The sequence below is a fragment of the Rhinopithecus roxellana genome, chromosome 2, assembly GCF_007565055.1.
Source record: "Rhinopithecus roxellana isolate Shanxi Qingling chromosome 2, ASM756505v1, whole genome shotgun sequence".
Lineage (NCBI taxonomy): Eukaryota > Metazoa > Chordata > Mammalia > Primates > Cercopithecidae > Rhinopithecus > Rhinopithecus roxellana.
This window is the reverse complement of record NC_044550.1, coordinates 129,341,754-129,363,198: the sequence shown is the minus strand read 5'-3', so window position 1 is coordinate 129,363,198 and position 21,445 is coordinate 129,341,754. Positions and strand designations below refer to the sequence as shown.

Genomic DNA, 21,445 nt, shown 5'->3' with positions numbered 1-21,445 from the left:
GAGAAACCACTCAGGAAACTTAGGCAGGAGATAATGTGAACAGATGTGCACTTTGAAATCTGTCACCTGGCTGCCACTGTAGTAAACGGTTTGGAGAAGCACGGAGTGGAAGTGACTAGACAGTTCAGCAGCATCTGCCAAATATGATAAAAATGGTGATGGCAGTAGTGATGGAAAAAAATACTGGACTGATTTAAGAGAAATTCCAGTGTTAAAATAGGAAATGACAAATTAGATACTGGAGAAAAGGATGAAGACATCAAAGATTACTCCCAAGTTTCTGACTGGTGCAACTTTGTTGATGATAGGTTTTGATGGGGAAAGCAAGAGGTCATGCTGAAGATACTGAACTTGAGGTGGCTTTAAGTCATCAACTGGAGTTGTTAAGTGGGCAGTGAGGCCATGAACCTGGAGTTCAGAGGAGAAATCTAGGCTGGACATGTACATTTGGCAGTTATCAAGGTAGAGAGAGTTGTTAAAGCCAATGACGTGGATAATTTGCCTAGTGAGAAAATATAAAATGAATGGCAAGAGAGGAAGACCTTGAGAGAACCCAGCCTTGAGAGAAGAGCATAAGTCTGCAAAGAATTATGATAAGGAGCTTCCAGATAAATAGCAGGATGATCAAGAGAAAATGTCAGAGAAGCCACTGGAGGAAAGTTTCAAGAAGGATGGCAAGGATAATCAGGTCAAATGCTGCTGATTTGTCAAATAAAATGAGAAGCAAAAACTGAATATAGCAAATGAGGGTCAGAGCCATAGTAGTACACACTGTTTGGGATTGATGGAACTAGAAGTCAGAGTGGAATAAGGTAAATGGGTAATGAGGAAATGGCCACAGGAATTATGGATAACTCTAGAAATTTGGCTATGGATGAGGGAGAGTGAGTAGAGTGGCAGCAAGTGGCAGCATTACATTAAATCTGTAATGACAGTATCTCGGAATTTGCCCACATTTCTCGGCTATTGATGTGATTCTCACATCAAATTATAAAATTCAAGCATTTTTCAAAGGTTTGAGTAGTTTGTAATCAATCATAAATTTTATGTGGTTATAGGAGACTTCTTTTTTCTTTCGTATAGTGATCCATTAACCTGGTTATGACTGTGGCACATAGAAGCCCGATTCATCTACGCACTCAGAGGACAGACTAGGGTGCCTATAGAGGTTTAAGTTATTGTCCATCTGTTGCTTAGGAAGTAAAAGAAAGAATCTTTTCTTTAAGTTACATAAGACACAGATACTTAAAAAGTCCTCAGACATCAACTGTTCGTCATTGTTTTTAATTAAATATTTATTAAGCACATGCTGTGTACCAGCTATTATGATAGATTTTGAGAATACAAAGGTGAATAAGACGCAATTCCTAACCTCAACATGCTCATCAAATAGCAAGAAATGAATATATGTAAACAGATACTGCTAGTACATTGTGGACATGCCATGAAGAGATATGTGCAAGATGCTACACACACACAAAAAGGTATCTGAAGCACCAGACTGACAAATGAGAATATGTGTCTAAGCGTGTGTGTGTGTGTGTGTGTGTGTGTGTGTGTGTGTCCAAGGTGCTCAGTTGTGGAATATTTCATGGAGATGAAGACCTCTGAATTGAGTCTTAAAAAGTATTAGTTTACATTTATTGAGAGATTACAATGTGCCAGGTAGAGTGGTAAGCACTTTACACCTTAAGAAATTTATTATACTCACTTTAGAGATAAAGAAATTGAGGCAAATATAGTTGAAGTAACTTGTCCATAATGACACAAACTACTAGTAGAGTTGGAATTTTAACCCTGTCTTCCTTCAGAGCCCATCTTCTAGACTACCATGCCACATACCACATACCATGGACCATGACTTAAAATTAGAGATTAGCCAAACTTTGTATGTGTCGGTGATGGGGGAGGAAAAGGCACATCTCAGGCCAGAAAATCAGTCTCTCTTACTTTTGGGTTTTCTCATCCCACTCTGATTGCAGGATCCCGAAACAACTATCCCCGGGTTGAAAAGAGGGAGACATGACCACTTTCCCAGGTCATATTTAGAATACCAGTAAGCAAAAAGAGGCTTATTATAAAATAATCTATGATCTGGTCACCTGGTTACCATTAGAGAATAGAAAACAGAATGCATTACAGGTTCTGTCCATTTTAAAGTAAAGTTTGCTATGAATAGACTAGAGGACACTTTTGTATTTAGGTTAATAAATTCATCTTGAGAAAACAAAAAGGGCTAATAAGGAAGCAATCCTGCTCCTTTCTTAATGATTCCAAGTTAAGCTCCATCAGACCACCTGGCAGTCATTGTACTTAGAGCACAAGAGGTGATTAATACCACTCTGGGATGTACAGAATAAATAAACAGAAGATCATAAAAGAGAAACAGTGTTCACCGGGATACGGGCAGGGGAAGACATTAGGGTTAATCATCCCTAGCTTCCCAGAACACTTAATTAGAACACAGAATATTCTTTTATGATTTGGGGATCTCAACAACAGTCCTAAGATCAAGGGAGGAAAGAAACCAATCTACTTCTCATGCAATAACACATTTATCTGATTGCTGGAGATAGAAACGGTCTAAATGCATACAATAAAAACTGCATGCATCAGAGATACAGTATAATAGCAGCCTTACATTTAGGACTTAGAGGAACAGAGAAGACACTAGAAGGGACTGGCATTGCCTTGGATTGTTTTAGATTTCCAGAGTGAAGATTTTAGAGAGATTATCTGCCAGTTAACTGAGAGGCCTTTAGGGGGATAATTAAAAAGTGGAAGGACAAAGGCCTCCAAGTTGTCCAATTTACTTTATGGGTTTTCCTCATGTTGCAAAGCTTCTTGCCTTTTTGTAGCACAAAAGCAAACTACAAAACAAAGAAAAAAAGAAGACAAAATAGAAGAAGTTAGGGTAAAAGAAAGGGAAGGAGAACAAGAGGAGGAAGAGTGAGAAAGCTATTAAAATGATAAAGACAGAGAAAGGAGTTGAGGCAAATGAAAGAAAAAAGTTGAGAATAAAAAGAAAAGGAAAAGATAAGAAATAAAGCAAAATTTCATACTGAAAGTGGAAGATTCAACAAAGATAAAACCTAAAGAATCGAAAAAAGAAAAGAAAAACTAAAACCAGTGAGATTAAAAAAATTTAAACATGAAAGAAAAAGATTAAAGATAAAACCAGCATAAATAAAAAACTTAAAGGGCTAGAACCAGAGAGATAAAAACCTGGAAACATGAAAGTTGAAGGAATGAAAGATAAAAGCTAAAACAAGAAAATCCAAGTTAAAAGCAATACTTAGAAGATGTGCATAAAATTCTTTTAAAGACTGCTTAAAATTTGTTTTCCCCTTAAAATGGAATAGAATAAAAGAATTTGAGATAGAAAGTACAGACAAGGAAAAATAAGAATCCTAAAGAATGAAGCAGAACAAACTAAAATAGAAATAGGGAAAAAATTAAATAATCAACATACACCATGGCAACAAGAAATTCTAAAATAATATCAGGACGCTGATTTGTACCTCAGAATATGTTCTTGGTATAACAGGGAAACAAAATGAATAGGACAAAGAGAGGAAAGCAGTGAGCACCGAGCTGACTGCACTCTGAAAATGTATCCTCAGTTCCTGTACATCCTTCCACCTCTCTGGTCCCCATGTGGAGGTTCCTCTGACCCAGAATAAAAAACAAAATACAACTTATCTCTAATCCTCAGCTCAGCTTGCATGACTGCTACAATAAAAGACACAGACAGAAGCTTCAACAATTTAGATACCGTGATCCCCAGGCAAAATTCCAAATTATAGTCTGTTTCACTTTTTTGTTTGTTCTTTCAGTATCCTCCTACCCTTTAATCTATCACTCATTCATTTATTAGTTGATTACCACTTAGTTTGAATTAGTTTAATTCAACCTTTTTCAGGATAATTTCATTTTAAAAGAAGACCCATTGGAGAGGAATTTGGGGTAAGGATTGTTTCTTCCCACCCAGCGATTAGCAACACCAGGAAGAATCATGTCAGATATCTTCCTTGCTCCGCCCCGCTATACTCCTTCTCTCGCCTCCCTTCTCTACCTGCTTTGTGTCCTGGGAGGGTGACCTATCTGGATTACAGTAGTGGGCTTGTTTGCTCTCTGTCTTCTGGCTGATTTTACCAATGAAAGGCATGAGCAGGAGATTAAAGAATAAGAGGTAAGTGAGATCAAGGTATTTATTCCAGTGTTTCACTCATCGCCATAGTTGACTCCATCCCTCTACCAAGACCACAGCTCCTACCTGAGGGCCTTCTCCTGAGCTACACCCTCTGGATTCTGAGCACAGCTAATCTGCTCTCTCCCTTGACTCTTCAGGCCCAGAGGTGGTGGTGACTGGCTCCCTGGCTGTTGCCTGCCTCAGGATGCTTTGTTGTGCAGTTCTTACCTTGTGGCTTTCTCTTAGCCCAGTCCTGAGGGTTGTAAATAGCCCTTTGATTAACTTCAATTTATTCACATTGAGTGTGCCATCTGTTTCCTGCTGGGACCCTGATTGACACAGTAGGTAAAAGTATGTCATAGGCAAATTTAATTTTAGCATTCTTCACCCCAACATTCAGTGCCCTCATACTACCCATAGGCTCACCATTGGTTCCCATTTTGAACAATTCCAGGGCTCATAAAGCCATTGTGCCATCTGGAATATGTCTGACTTCCTTTCTTGCCCAAATTGATCTGTACATTGAACCATTTTCCCAAGATGTAGATCTCTTCAGTGTGCATGCAGGTGAGTCCCCACAAGCTAATCTCTGCCAGAAAATGTATTGTCTCTCACTCAGGTAGCAGAGTGTCTCCTAACGCCCCTCAAATTACAACATAAACATGAATTATTCCAAACACAGTTCTTAGCCAGCATCTCTTCCTCCAGTTTTGTTCTCCACCTACCTATTCTAAGCACTGCAGCCAGATACATATCTCTGTAAAGACATTCTCATTATGCTACCCACTGATTTTTAAAAGCCTCAATTGCTACTCATTGTCCATAGGATAAATTCAACCATTTGAGATCCACAATCTGGCTCCAAACTGAGTCTCCTATTTTATCCACTGCTACAGAGAGACCTAGTATTAGGGGAATCACGTAAGATGGGAAAATAAAAAAAGAATCTCAACATTACCCCCCTTTCCAAAAATATTTTCTTCTTGCCTTGTTCAGTAACCGAAGAATAATATCATGTGGCAGAGGTAGACTTTTTCATGAGATGACAATCAGAATTTTTCTCCAAGTTTAGTTTCTATTATGATGAAAAGTTGCAAGGTTTTCACTGTCATAGAAGAATTAAAACTGTGACTTAAGCTTCAAAAGTTACCTGATGTCATGTACTATTAAATTTTAATTTATATTACATTTTAGACTATTAAATTTTTTTTCTGAGATTTTGTGACATTATGTGTGGCACATTAGTTTGTGTAAATGGATTATAACCTAGGGTACCAAAGTTGTGTGACATCTCCCAATTCCAAAGCTACACAAAATGTAGCTTCTGCCGTACATGGACATACCCACCATATGCATTCTGACTTCCCTCCTTCCACACCTCACTATTACCTGCCTGAAATGGCCTTTATCCTCCTCTCTGCTTATCTGAACCCTGCTGGCACATGTCATGTGCTAAATAATTAGTAGGCATTACCATTATTATATCCACTCACAGCTCATTCCAAGCACTACTTTCTCTAGAGATCTTACTCTTACTGATTAATTTATCATATACTACTTTATGGCATGTGTCTCCTAATAGCTTAGAAGTCCCTGATTAGACTGTAAGCAACTTTAGAAAGCTACCATGTCTAGTATCTCTTTCAATCTCACATCACCATTGGCAGAAAATAGAAATTCAATAAGTAATTTATAGCTAAAGTCAAAGTTTACTCTAACTTCCAAAAGCGGCTCTAAGAAGTCAGTCCTCTCAACCTGACAGAAAAGAGATGACTTCACTGCACTTCTCTTATCTGCTTGTAGAGATCTTCAACTACTCCAAAAAGGAAAATGCTGGTAATTGACCTTCTACCCAAAAGGAACCAACAAATAACAAATGCAGAAAAGTCTAATCAATTAAATGTTTTGCTTTCCCTAAAACTACTTTGCTGTCCTGTGTGACAGCTCTTTGTAGTTTCTAGCCAGTCTCCAACCTTTATCTCCCCAGTGTTCATCTTATCACATTGCCCTGTATATTAGGTAGGACACAGACCAGACTGCTAGAACAAATAAACCCCACAATTCACTAGCAGGAATGATGCACTTGTTCTTCTCTTGTAGAACAGAACCTAGGTAAGTAAACGACTCTGCTCCAAAAGGATGTACAGAGACCCCAGCCAGTTTTGGCTGTGCCATGCCCCAACTAGTTGCCCTTGTCCTTGCAGTAAAAGCTGACTGATTATATCCACATTCTAGCTCACATGAAACAAAGGAAAAGGAAGTGGAGGGCAGCCAATATCTGCCTAAGTATCTATCACAACAGTAAGGGACTTTCCATAACTAGGACCCTAAAGATGAATCACGTTGTTACCCATGGCTATAGGCAGCAGAAACCTCTGGGAGTGGGAACTCCAAGCCCAATATTATATCTCTACTACCATCCAGAGACATGAAGCCCTTGTTTGAAGATATCAAAAGGCATTTCCCATAATTGGAATCTCCACCCCTGCTTATGTGTATATGCAGCCTAAGTATGAATCAACATATAGATATCCTCAAATTGAAGGATGTCAAGAACTACCATGCCTACTTCCTCCAGTCTCCTGGCCAGGTCCTTAGTTGGTATTATCTACTCCCCAGCACCCATGGACTCAGACCTATCAGTTTAAGCCTGTGGTTTTTTAACTGCAGCAATCCCTCCCCACCACCACCTGGTGACATTTGGCAGTATCTGGAGGCATTTGCCTTTGTCACAACAGGGGAGGGGAGGTGCTACTGGCATCAAGTGGGTAAAGGCCAGGGATACTGCTCAACATCATACCATGCACAGGATAGCTCCCCCGGGCAAATAATTATCCAGCACAAAATATAATGGTGATAACACTAAGAAATCTTGCTCTAAGACAATTCTGATTATTCCCAGAAATCTTACAGGGAGCCAGGCCCAAGCTCCCAGCACCATGGATTCTGATAGTCAGTGTTGTTCTTTCACTCATACTTTAACCTGATTTTCTCACCACACTTTGCTTAAGACCCTTAGCCTAGGTTTTTATGAACGTTAATAGTCTCAGTAGTGTATGACCACTGACATTATTTAAAATTAAATAATTTAGACTTAAATAATGTTAGTGGTCATACACTACTGAAACTTTCATAAAAAGTTGCTCTTGGCTGGGCATGGTGACTCATGCCTGTAATCGCAACATTTTGGGAGACCAAGGCAGGTAGATCACTTGAGGTCAGGAGTTTGAGATCAGCCTGGCCGACATGGTGAAACTCCGTCTCTACTAAACATATAAAAACTAGCTGGGCATGGTGGCAGGCATCTGCAATCCCAGCTACTTGGGATGCTGAGGCAGGAGAATTGCTTGAACCCAGGAGGCGGAGGTTGCAGTGAGCCGAGATCACGCCACTGCACTGTAGCCTGGGTGACAGAGACAGACTCCGTCTCAATTTAAAAAAAAAAAAAAAATTAAGTTACTCTTTGTATTAAAACAAAATTTACTAACTCTTAAGGAATATTAAATTTGTTCCCAATACTAACAAACAACAAATATAGGAACTTAGCTTAGTGGACAGAGGATAGGACTGGGGACGAGGTTTTTAATCCTGTTCTGCCGCTGACGAGTTGTGTGATCTTGAGCAAATCACAGTCCTGAGCTTCAGACTTCCCTTTCAGTAAAATGAACAGTTGGACTTATTTAGTCATGAAATTATTCTTCTTGTATCTAGTCTCCTGTTGCAATAATTACCTCTTCACTTCTCTTTTCTTTCTATTTACATGCACACAGACACACACACACTCTCATTTCTACAAAATAGGTAATTTCCTCCATAAAACTTATATTCCTTAGAATTAAACCAGTAGCAGTTTGTGACAACAGTTATTAAGCCAATGGGCAAATCTATCTATATCCTCATCTAATCCTTTTTTCTAATTTCAAACTTGTTATTGCTCAACTTAATTGTATGAACTCAGCCAAGCTTTTTAATCTCTTTGGGCCTTAGTTTTCACTTGGCAAACCAAAGAAGTTAATTTCCAAATTTCCTTGCAATTCTGATACACTTTCCTTACTCAGAACCTCTTCAGACCTAATCTTGTCCCCTTCTAAGTTGGTAATAATTGGTACCATGAAAATATGATGAATACACAAGTAAGACATCACCATTCATAAAATGGCAGTAGAAAAAAATGCTTACTTTTCATAATTTCAAGAATAGTTACTGACAATGAACATGCAAAAAAGGGTAGCTATTTTGTGATTTTTGTCTTTGTAACATGTCTTCCTTTTTTACTGTATTTTGTAGTCAAACTCAAAGAAACAGAGTGATAAATCAAATTTAAATATAAACATATAAAGATGCTTCTCTTCAATTTCCTAAAGAACTGTCCCAAGCCTGATTTCCTATACTGTAAGAAAGAGAAAGAGACACACACAAACACACACACACTCACAAATAATTTTTTCTCATGAAGATTTGCAAAAATGGCTGTTTATAATTTGGTTCAAAAAAAAAAATCTTTCTGCATCTTAGTAAGGCACCTTTAGTTTAAGAAAAGTCTGGCTCATGCCCGTAATCCCAGCACTTTGGGAGGCCAAGTCGGGTGGATCACAAGGTCAGGAGTTCGAGACCAACCTGGCCAATATGGTGAAACCCTGTCTCTACTAAAAATACAAAAATTAGCTGGGCCTGGTGGCGGGCACCTGTAGTCCCGGCTACTCAAGAGGCTGAGGTAGAAGAATCGCTTGAGCCTGGAAAGCGGGAGTCACAGTGAACTGAGATCACACCACTGTATTCCAGCCTGGGCGACAGGGCGAGACTCCATCTCAAAAAAAAAAAGAAAAGTCGTGGGAGGCTTTAGGCAACACTCAGAATAATGATCAATTAAGTTTAAATTAGTTGAAGTTAAGGTTTATGACGAAAAAAACTTTACAATACTTCCGGCCATAGGGTTTCTGTGTAATTGCTATGAGCACCATTTGATATGCAGGTATATTCTGTGCTATCAAATGATATGCAGGTATATTCTGTGCTCAATGTGAGTAAACATCTGAACATGAGGGACAGATAATATTGACCAACCAGGTGCTTATCTTTTCAGGGTTTACAGTAAGTAGTTGCTCTAAATTCTTGGACTTGACATCCCGAGGACACTGCCATGCTGCTTACAAGTGGATCATTAGTGGGCGGAAATGAGGTCTCAGCTATCCACCTAATGAGTAGACAAAACTTCTTCCAATTGCCACTCTGTGTGAAGCAATTCAGGCTGTCACTTTATTTTTTTTCTTCAACTTTTATTTTAAGTTCTGGGGTACATGTTCAGGATGTGCAGGTCTGCTACACAGGTAAATATATGCCAGGACGGTTTGCTGCACAGATCAACCCATCACCCAGGTATTAAGCCCAGCTTCTTTTAGCTATTCTTCCTGATGCTCTCCCTCCCCCCGCCCCCATCCTGGCAGGCTCCAGTGTGTGTTGTTCCCCTCCCTGTGTCCATGTGTTCTCATTGTTCAGCTCCCACTTATAAGTAAGAACATGTGGTGTTTGGTTTTCTGTTCCTGTGTTAGTTTGCTGAGGATAAGGCTTCTGGCTTCATCCATGTCGCTGCAAAGGACATGATCGCCTTCCATTTTGTGGCTGCATAGTATTCCATGGTGTATATGTACCACATTTTCTTTATCCAGTCTATCATTGATGGGCATTTGGGTTGATTCTATGTCATTGCTATTGTGAATAGTGCTGCAATGAACATTTGAGTTTGGGTGAGAACGGTGGTTGAAATGATAGTGTCTGCTACCCCTAAGTATACTCAGGGAAAGATGTGTCATCAGTTCTCTCCCGAATGGAAAGTACTTAGTTCCTCTTTTGTTCCAGTTTTGGGGACAAAACGTGAGTTTCACTGTCATATCACCAACTAATTTGGTATATCCCAGCCTCAAGGACTCAGAAGAGCAGTACGTCTGTATACCTTTATATATCTGTATATCTTTATATGTGAGACCCAGACCAGGGTTCAAGATCCAGTTCTGCTTCTTAACGTGTTGTGTGGTCTTAAAGAAAACTGCTTGATTAAGGTTCAATTTTTCGTCTCTAGAATAAGGACAACACCAACTTTGTGGAGTCTTGAACTGTGATTTGTAAATGCACTCCAGAATATACATTATTTAATGTTATTGTCAGACTCACAAACAGCATTGTGGCAACTATGTGGGAAGGTAAGACCAGTGCTCTGACATCAAGAATTTTACAATATAATATAGAGATAGACACATAAAATGTGAGAGTGCTTATCAGCTCAGGATGAACAAGGAGAGCTGTGAGATAAGGTGTCTAAGAAGATCTCTGTTTTTATTGCCTCTTGGTCATTCTGCATGTGAGAAGAGTATTTCTGCCCTAAGGTTATTGGGATGGCTGAACAACCTGACAGTGGACAGAAAGATCAGCAGTTTATTAATCACAAATACTCACAGCTCAGTGTCGGGAGTGAAGGAAAGACACCATATACCATGCATATCCCTTGAGAGTTGCACCCAGAAAATGAGTGAACAATCAGAAGCTTTGTATGTCAAGAGGATGTAGGGCTCTCTGGTTCCCGCAAGGTGTATGTGATTGAATTGTTCACATAATTCTGCAGGCCAACCTGAGCAACATGGTGAAACCTGGTCTCTACAAATAATAATAATAATAAATAGCTTGGCATGGTGGTGTGCACCTGTGGTCCCAGCTACTCAGGAGGCTACGGTGAGACAATCACTTAAGCCCAGGTAGTTGAGGCTGCAGTGAGTCGTGATTGTACCATTGCACTCCAGCCTGGGCAGCAGAGAGAGATTTTGCCTCAGAAAACTAAAAAAATGACAAATAAATAATTCTGCAATCTGACAGGAAACTGAAACCCACTACTCAGGGATAAGAGAAAACTGTTCCTGAGCCCATGATGAAGAGAATTATTTATTTAGAAGACCTTATCCAAAGGAGTAGAGTAGCAAGGGGAACTTGCAGTTAGACCATTTGAAGTCCTCCTGAATTCACCAGATGTCAAGACAGCACACAGTATTGAGGGTGAATTTTAGCCCTTGAGTCATAGCTTCCTGCAGCAAACATCATCTGAACCCTAAATAACATTCACTAGGAGTAATAAGAGTGACTGGCACAGGGTTGGTGTCATGGCACTCCAGTTGGAGTAAATAGCACTGGTGAAGGCAAGATTTTTTTCCCCACACAGTGTCTGCAAGATCTGTACACATTTAATGTGTTGAAACATAAATTGTTAAGTAGATCGTGGTAAGAAAAGAAGCCAAAGGAATGGATAGACGGAGGGTGATCACAAAGGGCTTTGCAGTCCAGGTAAAGAGCTTAGACACTATTCTGATATCCAATACTAAGAAGCATTCTTCCAAAAATGGTTAAGGATCCAAAAAATTGGGGAAATAAAAATTTAAAGCAAGTCATACTAATTTTTACCACATGGATATTTTAATATTTAAGTGATGTGCATCTATAGATCTCCACAATGGAGTGCACTATTGCATAATCCTCTGGAACCTGGGGGCATTATTAGTCTTTTAGGGATTTTTTTTTCCAGCACATCAACGAACTGTTCCAGAGAACAAAGTTTAAAAATTACTGTGCTAGGTAAAGAAGGATCATTAAAAGATTTCAAGCTGGGAGTGACATCATCATATTTGTATTTTGAATTAAACATTCTAATAGATGTGTAGAAGACAGATTTGAAAGGATTAAAATTTAAGTAGTTAGTGAATTCAGTTAGGAAGTTGTGGAAGCAATCCAGGAAAACAATCATGAATAAAAATGAAGTAATAGAGACAGAAAACAAGGAAATTTGAAAGATGATTTAATGTGTTAGATGAGGTCAGTGTATCAGTTGGAGAGTTAGGTCATGTTGCAGTCACAAATACATACCCAAACTTTAATGACTTATCACAATAAAAGTTTCAGTCCTGTTTACACTAAATGTCTATCATGTGTTGGTGAGGAGATGTGTTCTGCTCCATAGACTCACTCAATGATCCAGGTGATGGAGATTCTATCATCTTATAGCAGCACCATCTGGCAAAGAGAGCTTCTTGAGTCATTACAAGGGAAAACAGCATGGAGATTCAGATCTGGGCTTTGGTCTGAAATAACACTTGTTACTTTTGGTTACAACCTACTGACCAGAATGAGTCACATAACCTGCCTAATTGCAAAGGATCTCCCATTATCCTCTATGTGTCTAGGAAGAAGAGGAAAACCAAATATTGATAATATTTCCGCAGTATGTGCGGAAGAAGAAAGAATCAAGGATGACTCCCAAGGGTGATTAGGCAGATGATAGTTCAATGAACTGGGAGCAGGAGGGTACCAGAAGAGGCACAGAATGTTTGGAGGAGAAGATGATGTCTTCCATTCTGAACATTTGTGTTTTGTATGTGCCAAAGGAATTTTCATTTGAAGATAACAGGTAGACTGTTGAACATGTTAAGTTTGAATCTCAAAGCAGAAATTCTGTCCTGGAACTAAAACTTAGGAATCATCATCAGTCATTAAAACCAAGAGTGGAAATACTGTCCAAGAAGACTAAAATGTATGAGTTTTGGATTTGATTGAAAACCCCAAGAAAAGGATAGGAAACTATCAGAGAAAGATAAGGAGAGAACCCAGAAACTTTATTTCAAAAACAGTAAGAGGAGGTGAGCGTTTCTGAGAGAATGTGATCAGCAACAACAAACACAAATAAGAGATCCTGGGAGATAAAGGCCAAAAAGGCCCCAGAGGATTTGGTGGTTGAGAAGCCATAGATGATCTCAGTAGGAAGAGGTTCTTGGGAGGAGTAGAGGCACAAGCTAGACTGACAGGATTTGGGCAGTGAAAGGAAATGGAAGGAAATGGAAGAGGCAGTGACAGTAAAGTTCTACTTCCAGCCTTATTCCTCAACCCCAGTGAGCCATGTATTTATTCAACCAATATTTATTAATAGTAAGGATTTATTAGAGTACAAACAAGACAATGAGCTTTGTAATCTTGAGATTTTGCTCTTAAGTAGATGAATGTTTCTTTTCTCCTCAGTCTTCCTATAACATTTTGCATAGCCCTTTATTTTAATACTTTTCACAACATACTGCATTTCTTTCTCCATCTCCCTCTTAGCAATGAATTATTTCAGGATTAAAAAAAGGGTAGAGAGTTCATTGATTTGTTTATACCAAAAGTTCATTACAGTGCCTAAACATAGTAGATATGCAATAAATGTGTTTGGAGTTGTGTTTTTTGTTTTTGTTTTTGGTTTGAGACAGCGTTTCGCTCTTGTTGCCCAGGCTGGAGTGCAGTGGCGCAGCATCGGCTCACTGCAACCTCCACCTCATGGATTCAAGTGATTCTCCAGCCTCAGCCTCCTGAGTAGCTGGGATTACAGGCATGTGCCACCACGCCCAGCTAATTTTTTGTATTTTTAGTAGAGACAGGGTTTCACCATGTTGGCCATGCTGGTCTCAAACTCCTGACCTCAGGTGATCCACCCGCATCGGCTCCCCAAAGTCCTGGGATTACAGGCGTGATCCACCGCACCCAGCTGGAGTTTATTTTTATTAAATTATTTAATCCTCACAGCTCTGTCAAGGAAGTATAATTGATTTAATTTCACAGAGGAGGTAGCTGAGGCTCAGGGGTTAGAAATGGCAAGTGGCAGAGCTGATACCAGAATCCAATTTCTGACTCAACATCTTTTTCTCTCCATCACACCAGAACTGCTTTTTCTGGTGTGATAGATTCAAAATGATTTATGTATTGCTTTTCAAATCCCTCATTATATTCAAGATAACAGATTAACAATGCAATGTGAGATGTGGATAGGTCAATAGATTAAAACTATTCTGCCAATTCCCATAGTACCTAATCTTGACTGAGCTGAGCCTAATACTGAACATACTGTAGTACATAGGATATTACTGAGTATACTATACTATACTGTACCATACTCTACTATACAGCTATACTATACTATAGCTGAACATACTATACCACAGATGGTCCCTGATTGGTGATAGTTTGACATATACAATTTTTTGACTTTACAGTAGTGCAAAAGGGATATTCGTTTAGTAGAAACCATACTTTGAGTACCAGTATAGCCATTCAGTTTTTCACTTTCAGTTCAGTATTCAGTAAATTACCTAGGTTATTCAGCACTTTATTATAAAATAGGCTTTTTGTTAAATGAGTTGGCCCAACTCTGAGCTAGTGTAAGATTTTTGAACACATTTAAAGTAGGGTAAACTAAGCTATGCTGTTTGGTAGGTTAGGTGTATTAAATGCATTTTTACCATGATATTTTCAATGTATGATTGATTTATTGGGACACAAACTCATTGTAAATTGAAAACCATCTCTGTACTGTATTGTAGCTAAACATCCTGTACTGTGGTATGGTTTAACCATGTGAGATTGCTCTTTTATGTCCAGGAAGGGTCAAATATATCAGCACTTTCATATGATTCAACCTAATATGGTATAGGGTAATTTTTTTCTATAGTCTGAAACTAAAAGTGTGAATTAGTAGTATGAAATAATTAGTATGAAACTAGGCAGTGGAGTGAGGAAGAAAGATTTTGGAAACAGACTAATACTGCCCTAACAAGGCTTGTGACCATGTCGTTTAAAATTCCTAAGCCTCAGTTCCCTAATGACTAGAATGGAGATAATAATTTATTTCCTAACAGTTGCTGTAAGGATTGAATGATATGGTCATGTATGTAAAAGGCCCAGTTCCATACCTGACCCATTAAAGACACTAAATCAATGGCAGCTATAATTAAGATCACAAGGGAACATGGATGCTTTTGATATAGGGTGTTATTTAATCACTAGTATTTATTTATAGGTTTTATTCTGCAGCAGAATTATAATTTGCTGCATATATTCTTAATATAATAATTTCTCTGGAATTGCTTGTTATAATGCATTTTACTTGCCTCAGAATTAAAGGTTTATTGTGTGTAGCATATAACCAAGTACCAACAAACAGTTGCCAGCCAAGTAATAAAATTAGTAAAAGATAATCTTCAACAGGGAAGAAATAGCCACACAGCGGACTTTCAGTGATAAATATTTATATGAAATTTATCAAAGAATTCCCAGGAGCACTGACTGCTCTAAACTGTAGAAAAGAAACTTAGCCAACATCTTCCTTTTGAAATGAAAATCAGTAGCCAGAATTGGCTAGTCCAAAAGCAATCTAGATAAGGGATAAGCCCCACCTTCATGCTCAGAGTCCTTTAATTAGCACTATGTGGATGACAAAGAATTTTTCTAGTACAATTTTGTTTAAAAATCCATGTTTTACTAACACGAACTTCTGAAAATTGATCATCCATCTATACAACTGAAAATATAAAATGGAAATTCTTTGAAGAAAAAGAGTACTTCTCAGCATCCTATTAAAGTCCTAGTTATGTTGTTTCATTGGGATTTAACTGTACATCTTCTTGATATAATTCTATTATGGTTTTTGCTTATATAGGCACATTAGTTATTCAATGAAGATTGGGAATGAGGCACTGGACTTCATAATCTCTGTACTTTTTTCTATAGATAAAGATAAATGGGTAAGAATTTCAAAGTCTACAAACTAAGATGTATGAAAATGCATTCTTTGGTTTTTATGATTTTATTTTAGACTCTATGGTTCAATCTGATAATGGCTATATACTTCCTCTGATTCAGCAATTTTTCAGACACTTCAGATTGTAAATACAGTGACACCAGGATCTTTCCTCTTGTTCTTTCCTGTGGCGTTGATAGAGGACTTAGATAGCACAGGGGTAATTGCCACCAGGAGAGCAGAGAAACATGCCCTAGTCCTTTTGCACTGTCTCCCCTTTGTGCCACACCTACCCCTGAAGTCTATTCTAAGCTCTGGAGGTGCCTACAGAAGCCTCACCCTTGGGGGCTAATGAAGAGGGTTTCCACCTATCATGCAGAGTCTCCTGAGTCCTGGGCCAGTCTCTAACTTCAACTGTAATTTCTGTCTGGGGCTCAGCACAAGCAGGATCAGGTCCTCACTCCACTGGTGACTGGGCATTTTATGGGTGTCAACTCGGCTCCCACTCAACTCTCTGCAGTAGTGATGTGCTCAAGACTTAACTGGTCTTTGTCTGATCCCTACCTGGAACCATCCATGCTGCATCTTCCATTGGGATGACTCTGAGATCTCTTTCAGGAACACTGGTTCTCTCCCCATGCATGTTCACAATCAGGATTCCTCAGAAAGCCTCCCTTATTTTAATAAACTCAGGAAACTCAGACAAAATTATCTCTGACACTCCACAGCCTTAACAGAGCATCCTGCCCATTCTCCAAAATAGTGGAATGAACAGCCTTCCCTACAAGACCTGCTTCTACTCATGTCTCAGAACTTGGAAGAGGTTGTCTAACCTCATACTCCTACCCCAGAACCCAGCTTGAAGGGGCAGAGACAGACACAGGCCTTCCTAAATTCACATCAGACTTTTTATTTCCTGTCTATTTGTCTTACCCTCTTCACTGCCCTGAAGTGCCTTTAACTAGTGTATGTGTTGGGGAACTTATGGGTGAAGAGAATTATTTAGGAAGTTTGTATACGTAAACAAACTTCTTACTTTCTGGCCAACAGTTTCTAAACCAAAGAGCAAAGAATTTGCAAAAACTTATGAAGATTGTCAGATGTGAATTTCCCCTGTATCCTCTCGCCTACAAGTAGTGTGTGACCACATTTTTATTGTCTGGGCTGGGGGTAGGGATGAGGTGCTTGGATTATAGTGAAGAAATTCTATTGTGATTGAATTACAAAATGACTCTGCATCTTCCCTTCCTAAATGTTCTACCCTAATAGAATAGGCTCTAGGTATAATTATGCACCACATGTTACATCACCAATACAAATAGTTTTAACATGAACGATTCTACTGAACACAGCATCCCATAGCTATAGGCCAGGGTTTTTTAATATCAGCAGTACTGACATGTTAGGTGGAATAATTCTTTTTTCTAGGCCACTGTACTATTCTTTGTGGGAAGTTTAGCAGCATCCCAGTCTTCTACCTACTAAATACCAGTAGCACTCCTTTCACAACCAAAAATAGACATCGCCAAATGTCCCTGGCAGGGGAAATCACCTGAGGTTGAGAACCACTGTCATAGACCCATCCTGATGCAACATGTGATGCCTGTGTACTTGGAAGCATTCTTCTAAGCATTTTGATGATGGATTGCTTCTAAGAAGCACTCTGTAGCTGTCACTTTGCAAAATAACCTTTTTTATCTTTCCTGTGAGTTAGGTAGCACACATTATTGGCCCCATTTCCACAGATAGAAGCTTGCAAGCATTCAGCCTTCCCAATCAGGTCATGGAAGTCTGTACTTTCATTTTTCCCATCTGAAAAAGTGAAAAGTATCATCACTGCTTTTCTTCCCAAGCCTGAGATTGAGCAATAATTACAGAGCATTGCCCTTTCCTAACTGCTATTCCCAAACTGTTCCATCCCAGGCAGCTCTAAAAACAAATTCATATTTGCAGGCCTTTCTATTTCATGGATGTCAGAAATAAAGCCTTCAACATAAATAATATTGGCAGCTAGCCACATATTTCATCAATGTAACTGCCAAATTACATGGAGTAAAAAATCAGTTCTAGCAAAACCAATAATAATCGAATCAGTTCTTTTCCTTCATGCACAGACACAATGCAATTTTTAAAACACAGACATTAATGTGTCCAACATGCCTACTACAATAACCTCTGTGACACCAATCTAGCACTTGGGAATGAGTGCAGATAAGCTATAGATACAAACAATTGTGAACTGTCAGCTCTACAACATTCTATTCACATGGATTTCAAAAACCAAGAAATTATACAAGAAAGCATAACAGTTTGTGAATCTCAAAAGCACATGGCCTCCTAGTTGCTAAGGCTATCCAACCTGACCCTAGAGAGGATCCAAAAACCATGTGATATTTGAAGACAGCTGAGAATTGCCAGATAAAAGCTATTTTTTTAGGAAAGAAAATCCACTATTTTCTATAGATACAAGAGCTTGGTAGACTATGATTATTGTAGGATGTGTGCAACACCTCTGTGAAAATTCAGGTCAGGAACCACAACTTTGCATCCACAGATGAGAAAGGTATCTAATTTAAAAACTGAATTGGGTAGCAGGTCTCAATAAGTATCATCTGAGAGTGAGTGAATAAGGGATATGAGACTAAAATGACAGATTACACCTAAAAAAGAAAAAAAAGAAATCAGGGACTAGGTAAATAAGTAAATAAAAATGAAAATTAAATTCTGATCTGATATATTAGTAATTTTTAATTCAATGCATCTTATTGCTTTCAGTTGTAAAATCATAACAGATGTGAAGAATGGGTTCATATCATTTATGGCACATAGATTTTTGTTCATTAATATGCATAGCTAAAATAGCATGAACATGAGCTAGCATGCTCCTTCTCAAAATGCTGGTGAAAGTATTATAACTTACGCATTAAATATACTGAGCAGGTCATTCTTTATGGTTACTTTAGTAATCAATTAGAGTTGCATATATTCAGATATATTTCTAGCTAAAGATCTGAATATGTGACAAGGTCTATTAATCATAATTGTTCTAGCGTCACTTAACATAAATGAATTTTAAAATAAAACCTTGTGAGAATCAGTGATTCAAAACTAAAATCATCATGAAAATCTAAAACTCCTGTAACTGAAGGAATAAAATCTTCACCGTATCACGTCTCTGCTATGAATTTGGAAGGTCTTGAGTGCCCTCTACAGGATAGTTAGATAACTTTCACAGACTGATGTTTACTTTTCCCAAACAGGCAGTTTCTAGATCACAAAAATAACGTACTGGGGTTTTATTTTTTTAAATGATTACATATGCACCAAGTAAAATTTTTGAAAGAAAAAATCATCCATAATATTGTCATTCATAGATAACCACTATTAACTATTTCCGTATATAATCTTGGTTATATGTACACATACACATACATTTTTATTGTATTTGTTTTCTCTTAACAACATACCATAATCATAAACATTTTGCCATCACTGATTTTGGCATGCTGATGATTTTTTAATATTTTAATGGATTTTCCAAAACTGTGCTTTAATGACAAATCACTATTTCTCATCATCAGAATTTCTCAGTGAAAAGTGACCCCCACAGCAAAATTTAAAAAAAAAAAAAAAAAAAAAAAAAAGGAAAGAAGGTGAATTTAAATAAAGCAAAACAAAACTCAGTAACCACACAAGGGTGGGTTCATAACCAATAAAATCAGGATGCACATGACTCTTCAGGCCAGAAATACTTTAGAGATATTCTGAATAGTTTCCCACATTGAGGATATAAGGTGGTTTTAGAAATTAAATTAGGTATTTGAGATTATTATCCAAACTATCAAATCTGGGGTTTCAGGCCAAGAACAACACTGTTATTGCAGTAAGGTTAAAGTAGTATTGCATTTAAGTTAGTTAGATAAGTGCCTTGGTTTCTATTTTACTTGTTCATGATCTTACTACTCTTTTTTTTTTTTTTTAATTTATACAGAAAAGAGGTTTATTTAGTTTACAGCTCCGAACTCTGGAAAGTCCACGATTGGGCAGCTACATCATATGAAGGCCTCGTGCTGCTTCACAGTATGGCAGAAAAGTGGAAGGCCATGGGAGCATGTGTGCAAAGGGCAAAACTCAAGGGGTGGCCCTGCCTTATAACCACCCACGCTAGTGTTAACTAACCCAGTCTCTTGAGAAGGTGACATGAATCCCTCTTAATGACCTAATCACCTCTTACAGGCCCCACCTCCCAATACTGCCACACTGGGGACCAAATTTCTAGCACATGAATTCTGGAGGACACGCGAGGTAGATTAGAGCCTTGTCTCAGAATGATCAAACTTTAATGTACATCAGAATCACCTGGAGGACTTGTTTAAACCAGATGACTGGGCCCACACCCAGAGTGTCTGAGTTGCTATTTGCATTTCTTTTTTTATTTTTATTTTTATTTTTTATTTTTTTTGAGACAGGGTCTTGTTCTGTAGCCTAGGCTGGAGTGCAGTAGTGCTATCATGAGGCTTATTGCAGCCTGGACCTCCTGGGCTCAAACAATCCTCCCACTGTAGCCTCCTGCGTAGCTGAGAGTACAGGTGCACACCACCACACCTAGCTAATTTTTATGTGTTCGGTAGAGATGGGTTTTCACCATGTTGCCAGGGACAGTCACAAACTCCTGAGCTCAAAGAATCCACTCACCTTGGCCTCCCAAAGTGCTGGGATTACAGCAGTGAACCACCTCACCTGACTCACAGTTTGTATTTCTAACAAGTTTCTAAGTGATGCTAATGCTGCTGGTCTAGGGGTTGGGATAGGGAATGGGAAGCACGCCTTGGTAACTAATGATCTAGACCTGCTCTTCCATTATGGTGGTCACTAGCCAAATGTGGTTACGGATCACTTCAAAGGCGGGTAGGGAGACTAGGGAACTGAATTTTTAATATTATTTCATTTTAATTAATTTAAACACCATGATCTTACTATTCTTAAAGGTAGTTTACACTTTAGAAAATAAAGGCATATTTGACACACTAAGTGCCTGTCAAAATCAGAGGTGACTTCATTTTCCAAACTAGGCCTGATTTTGTTTTTTTTTATTTTTTAAAATAAAGCAATGATGCACATCTTTAAGGATGCCAAATAGATTAGGCATTCTTAACACTCAATTTGAAAACAATCTTTAAAAACATTATGATACTGACACACTAGTTTAGCTTCTTTGCATATGGGGTTAATTCTTTTTCATTTGTCCAAGTGAATGTAGTCATTATACTTTTCAGAAAATATTAACACAAAGGACTTTGCCTATATCCAAACAAATGTTTCAAAGTGGAAAGAGGTTTTGATCTTCCTTTTTAACCAGAGCAGAAATTACTGGCAGAGGCAACATCCTATCACAAAATGTGAAGACCTTATCCAAGATTAGTTGAACAGCAAGATCCTCTTTATTCCATGATAACAATAAGAAGTCAAGGTTGTCTGAATTTTGAAAGAGATTTTTCACAAACTTTGCAAGTAGTACATGTTTCATTTGGTTGCAGTACTGTGAAACTCATCTTTTTGAGAAGGCTGTACCCAGATCTCAGTGGAAATTAAGAACAAGAGTAAACAGTCACAATTTATTTTCATCTCTCACCTGAGATTATTTTAAGGAGGGAGGCGCCAAGAATTGAGATGTT

General features: G+C 38.4%; 1 protein-coding gene across 1 annotated transcript in view; it reads left to right on the top strand.

The window, feature by feature from the left end:
• The window catches only part of LOC104680073 (gamma-aminobutyric acid receptor subunit beta-1), an 89,177-nt gene that overhangs the window by 27,127 nt on the left and 40,605 nt on the right, over window positions 1–21,445 (top strand). Inside the window, exon 2 of the mRNA XM_030914272.1 lies at window positions 4,647–4,759. Coding sequence (XP_030770132.1) covers window positions 4,647–4,759 — 113 coding nt within the window. The remainder of the gene's footprint in view (window positions 1–4,646; window positions 4,760–21,445) is intronic.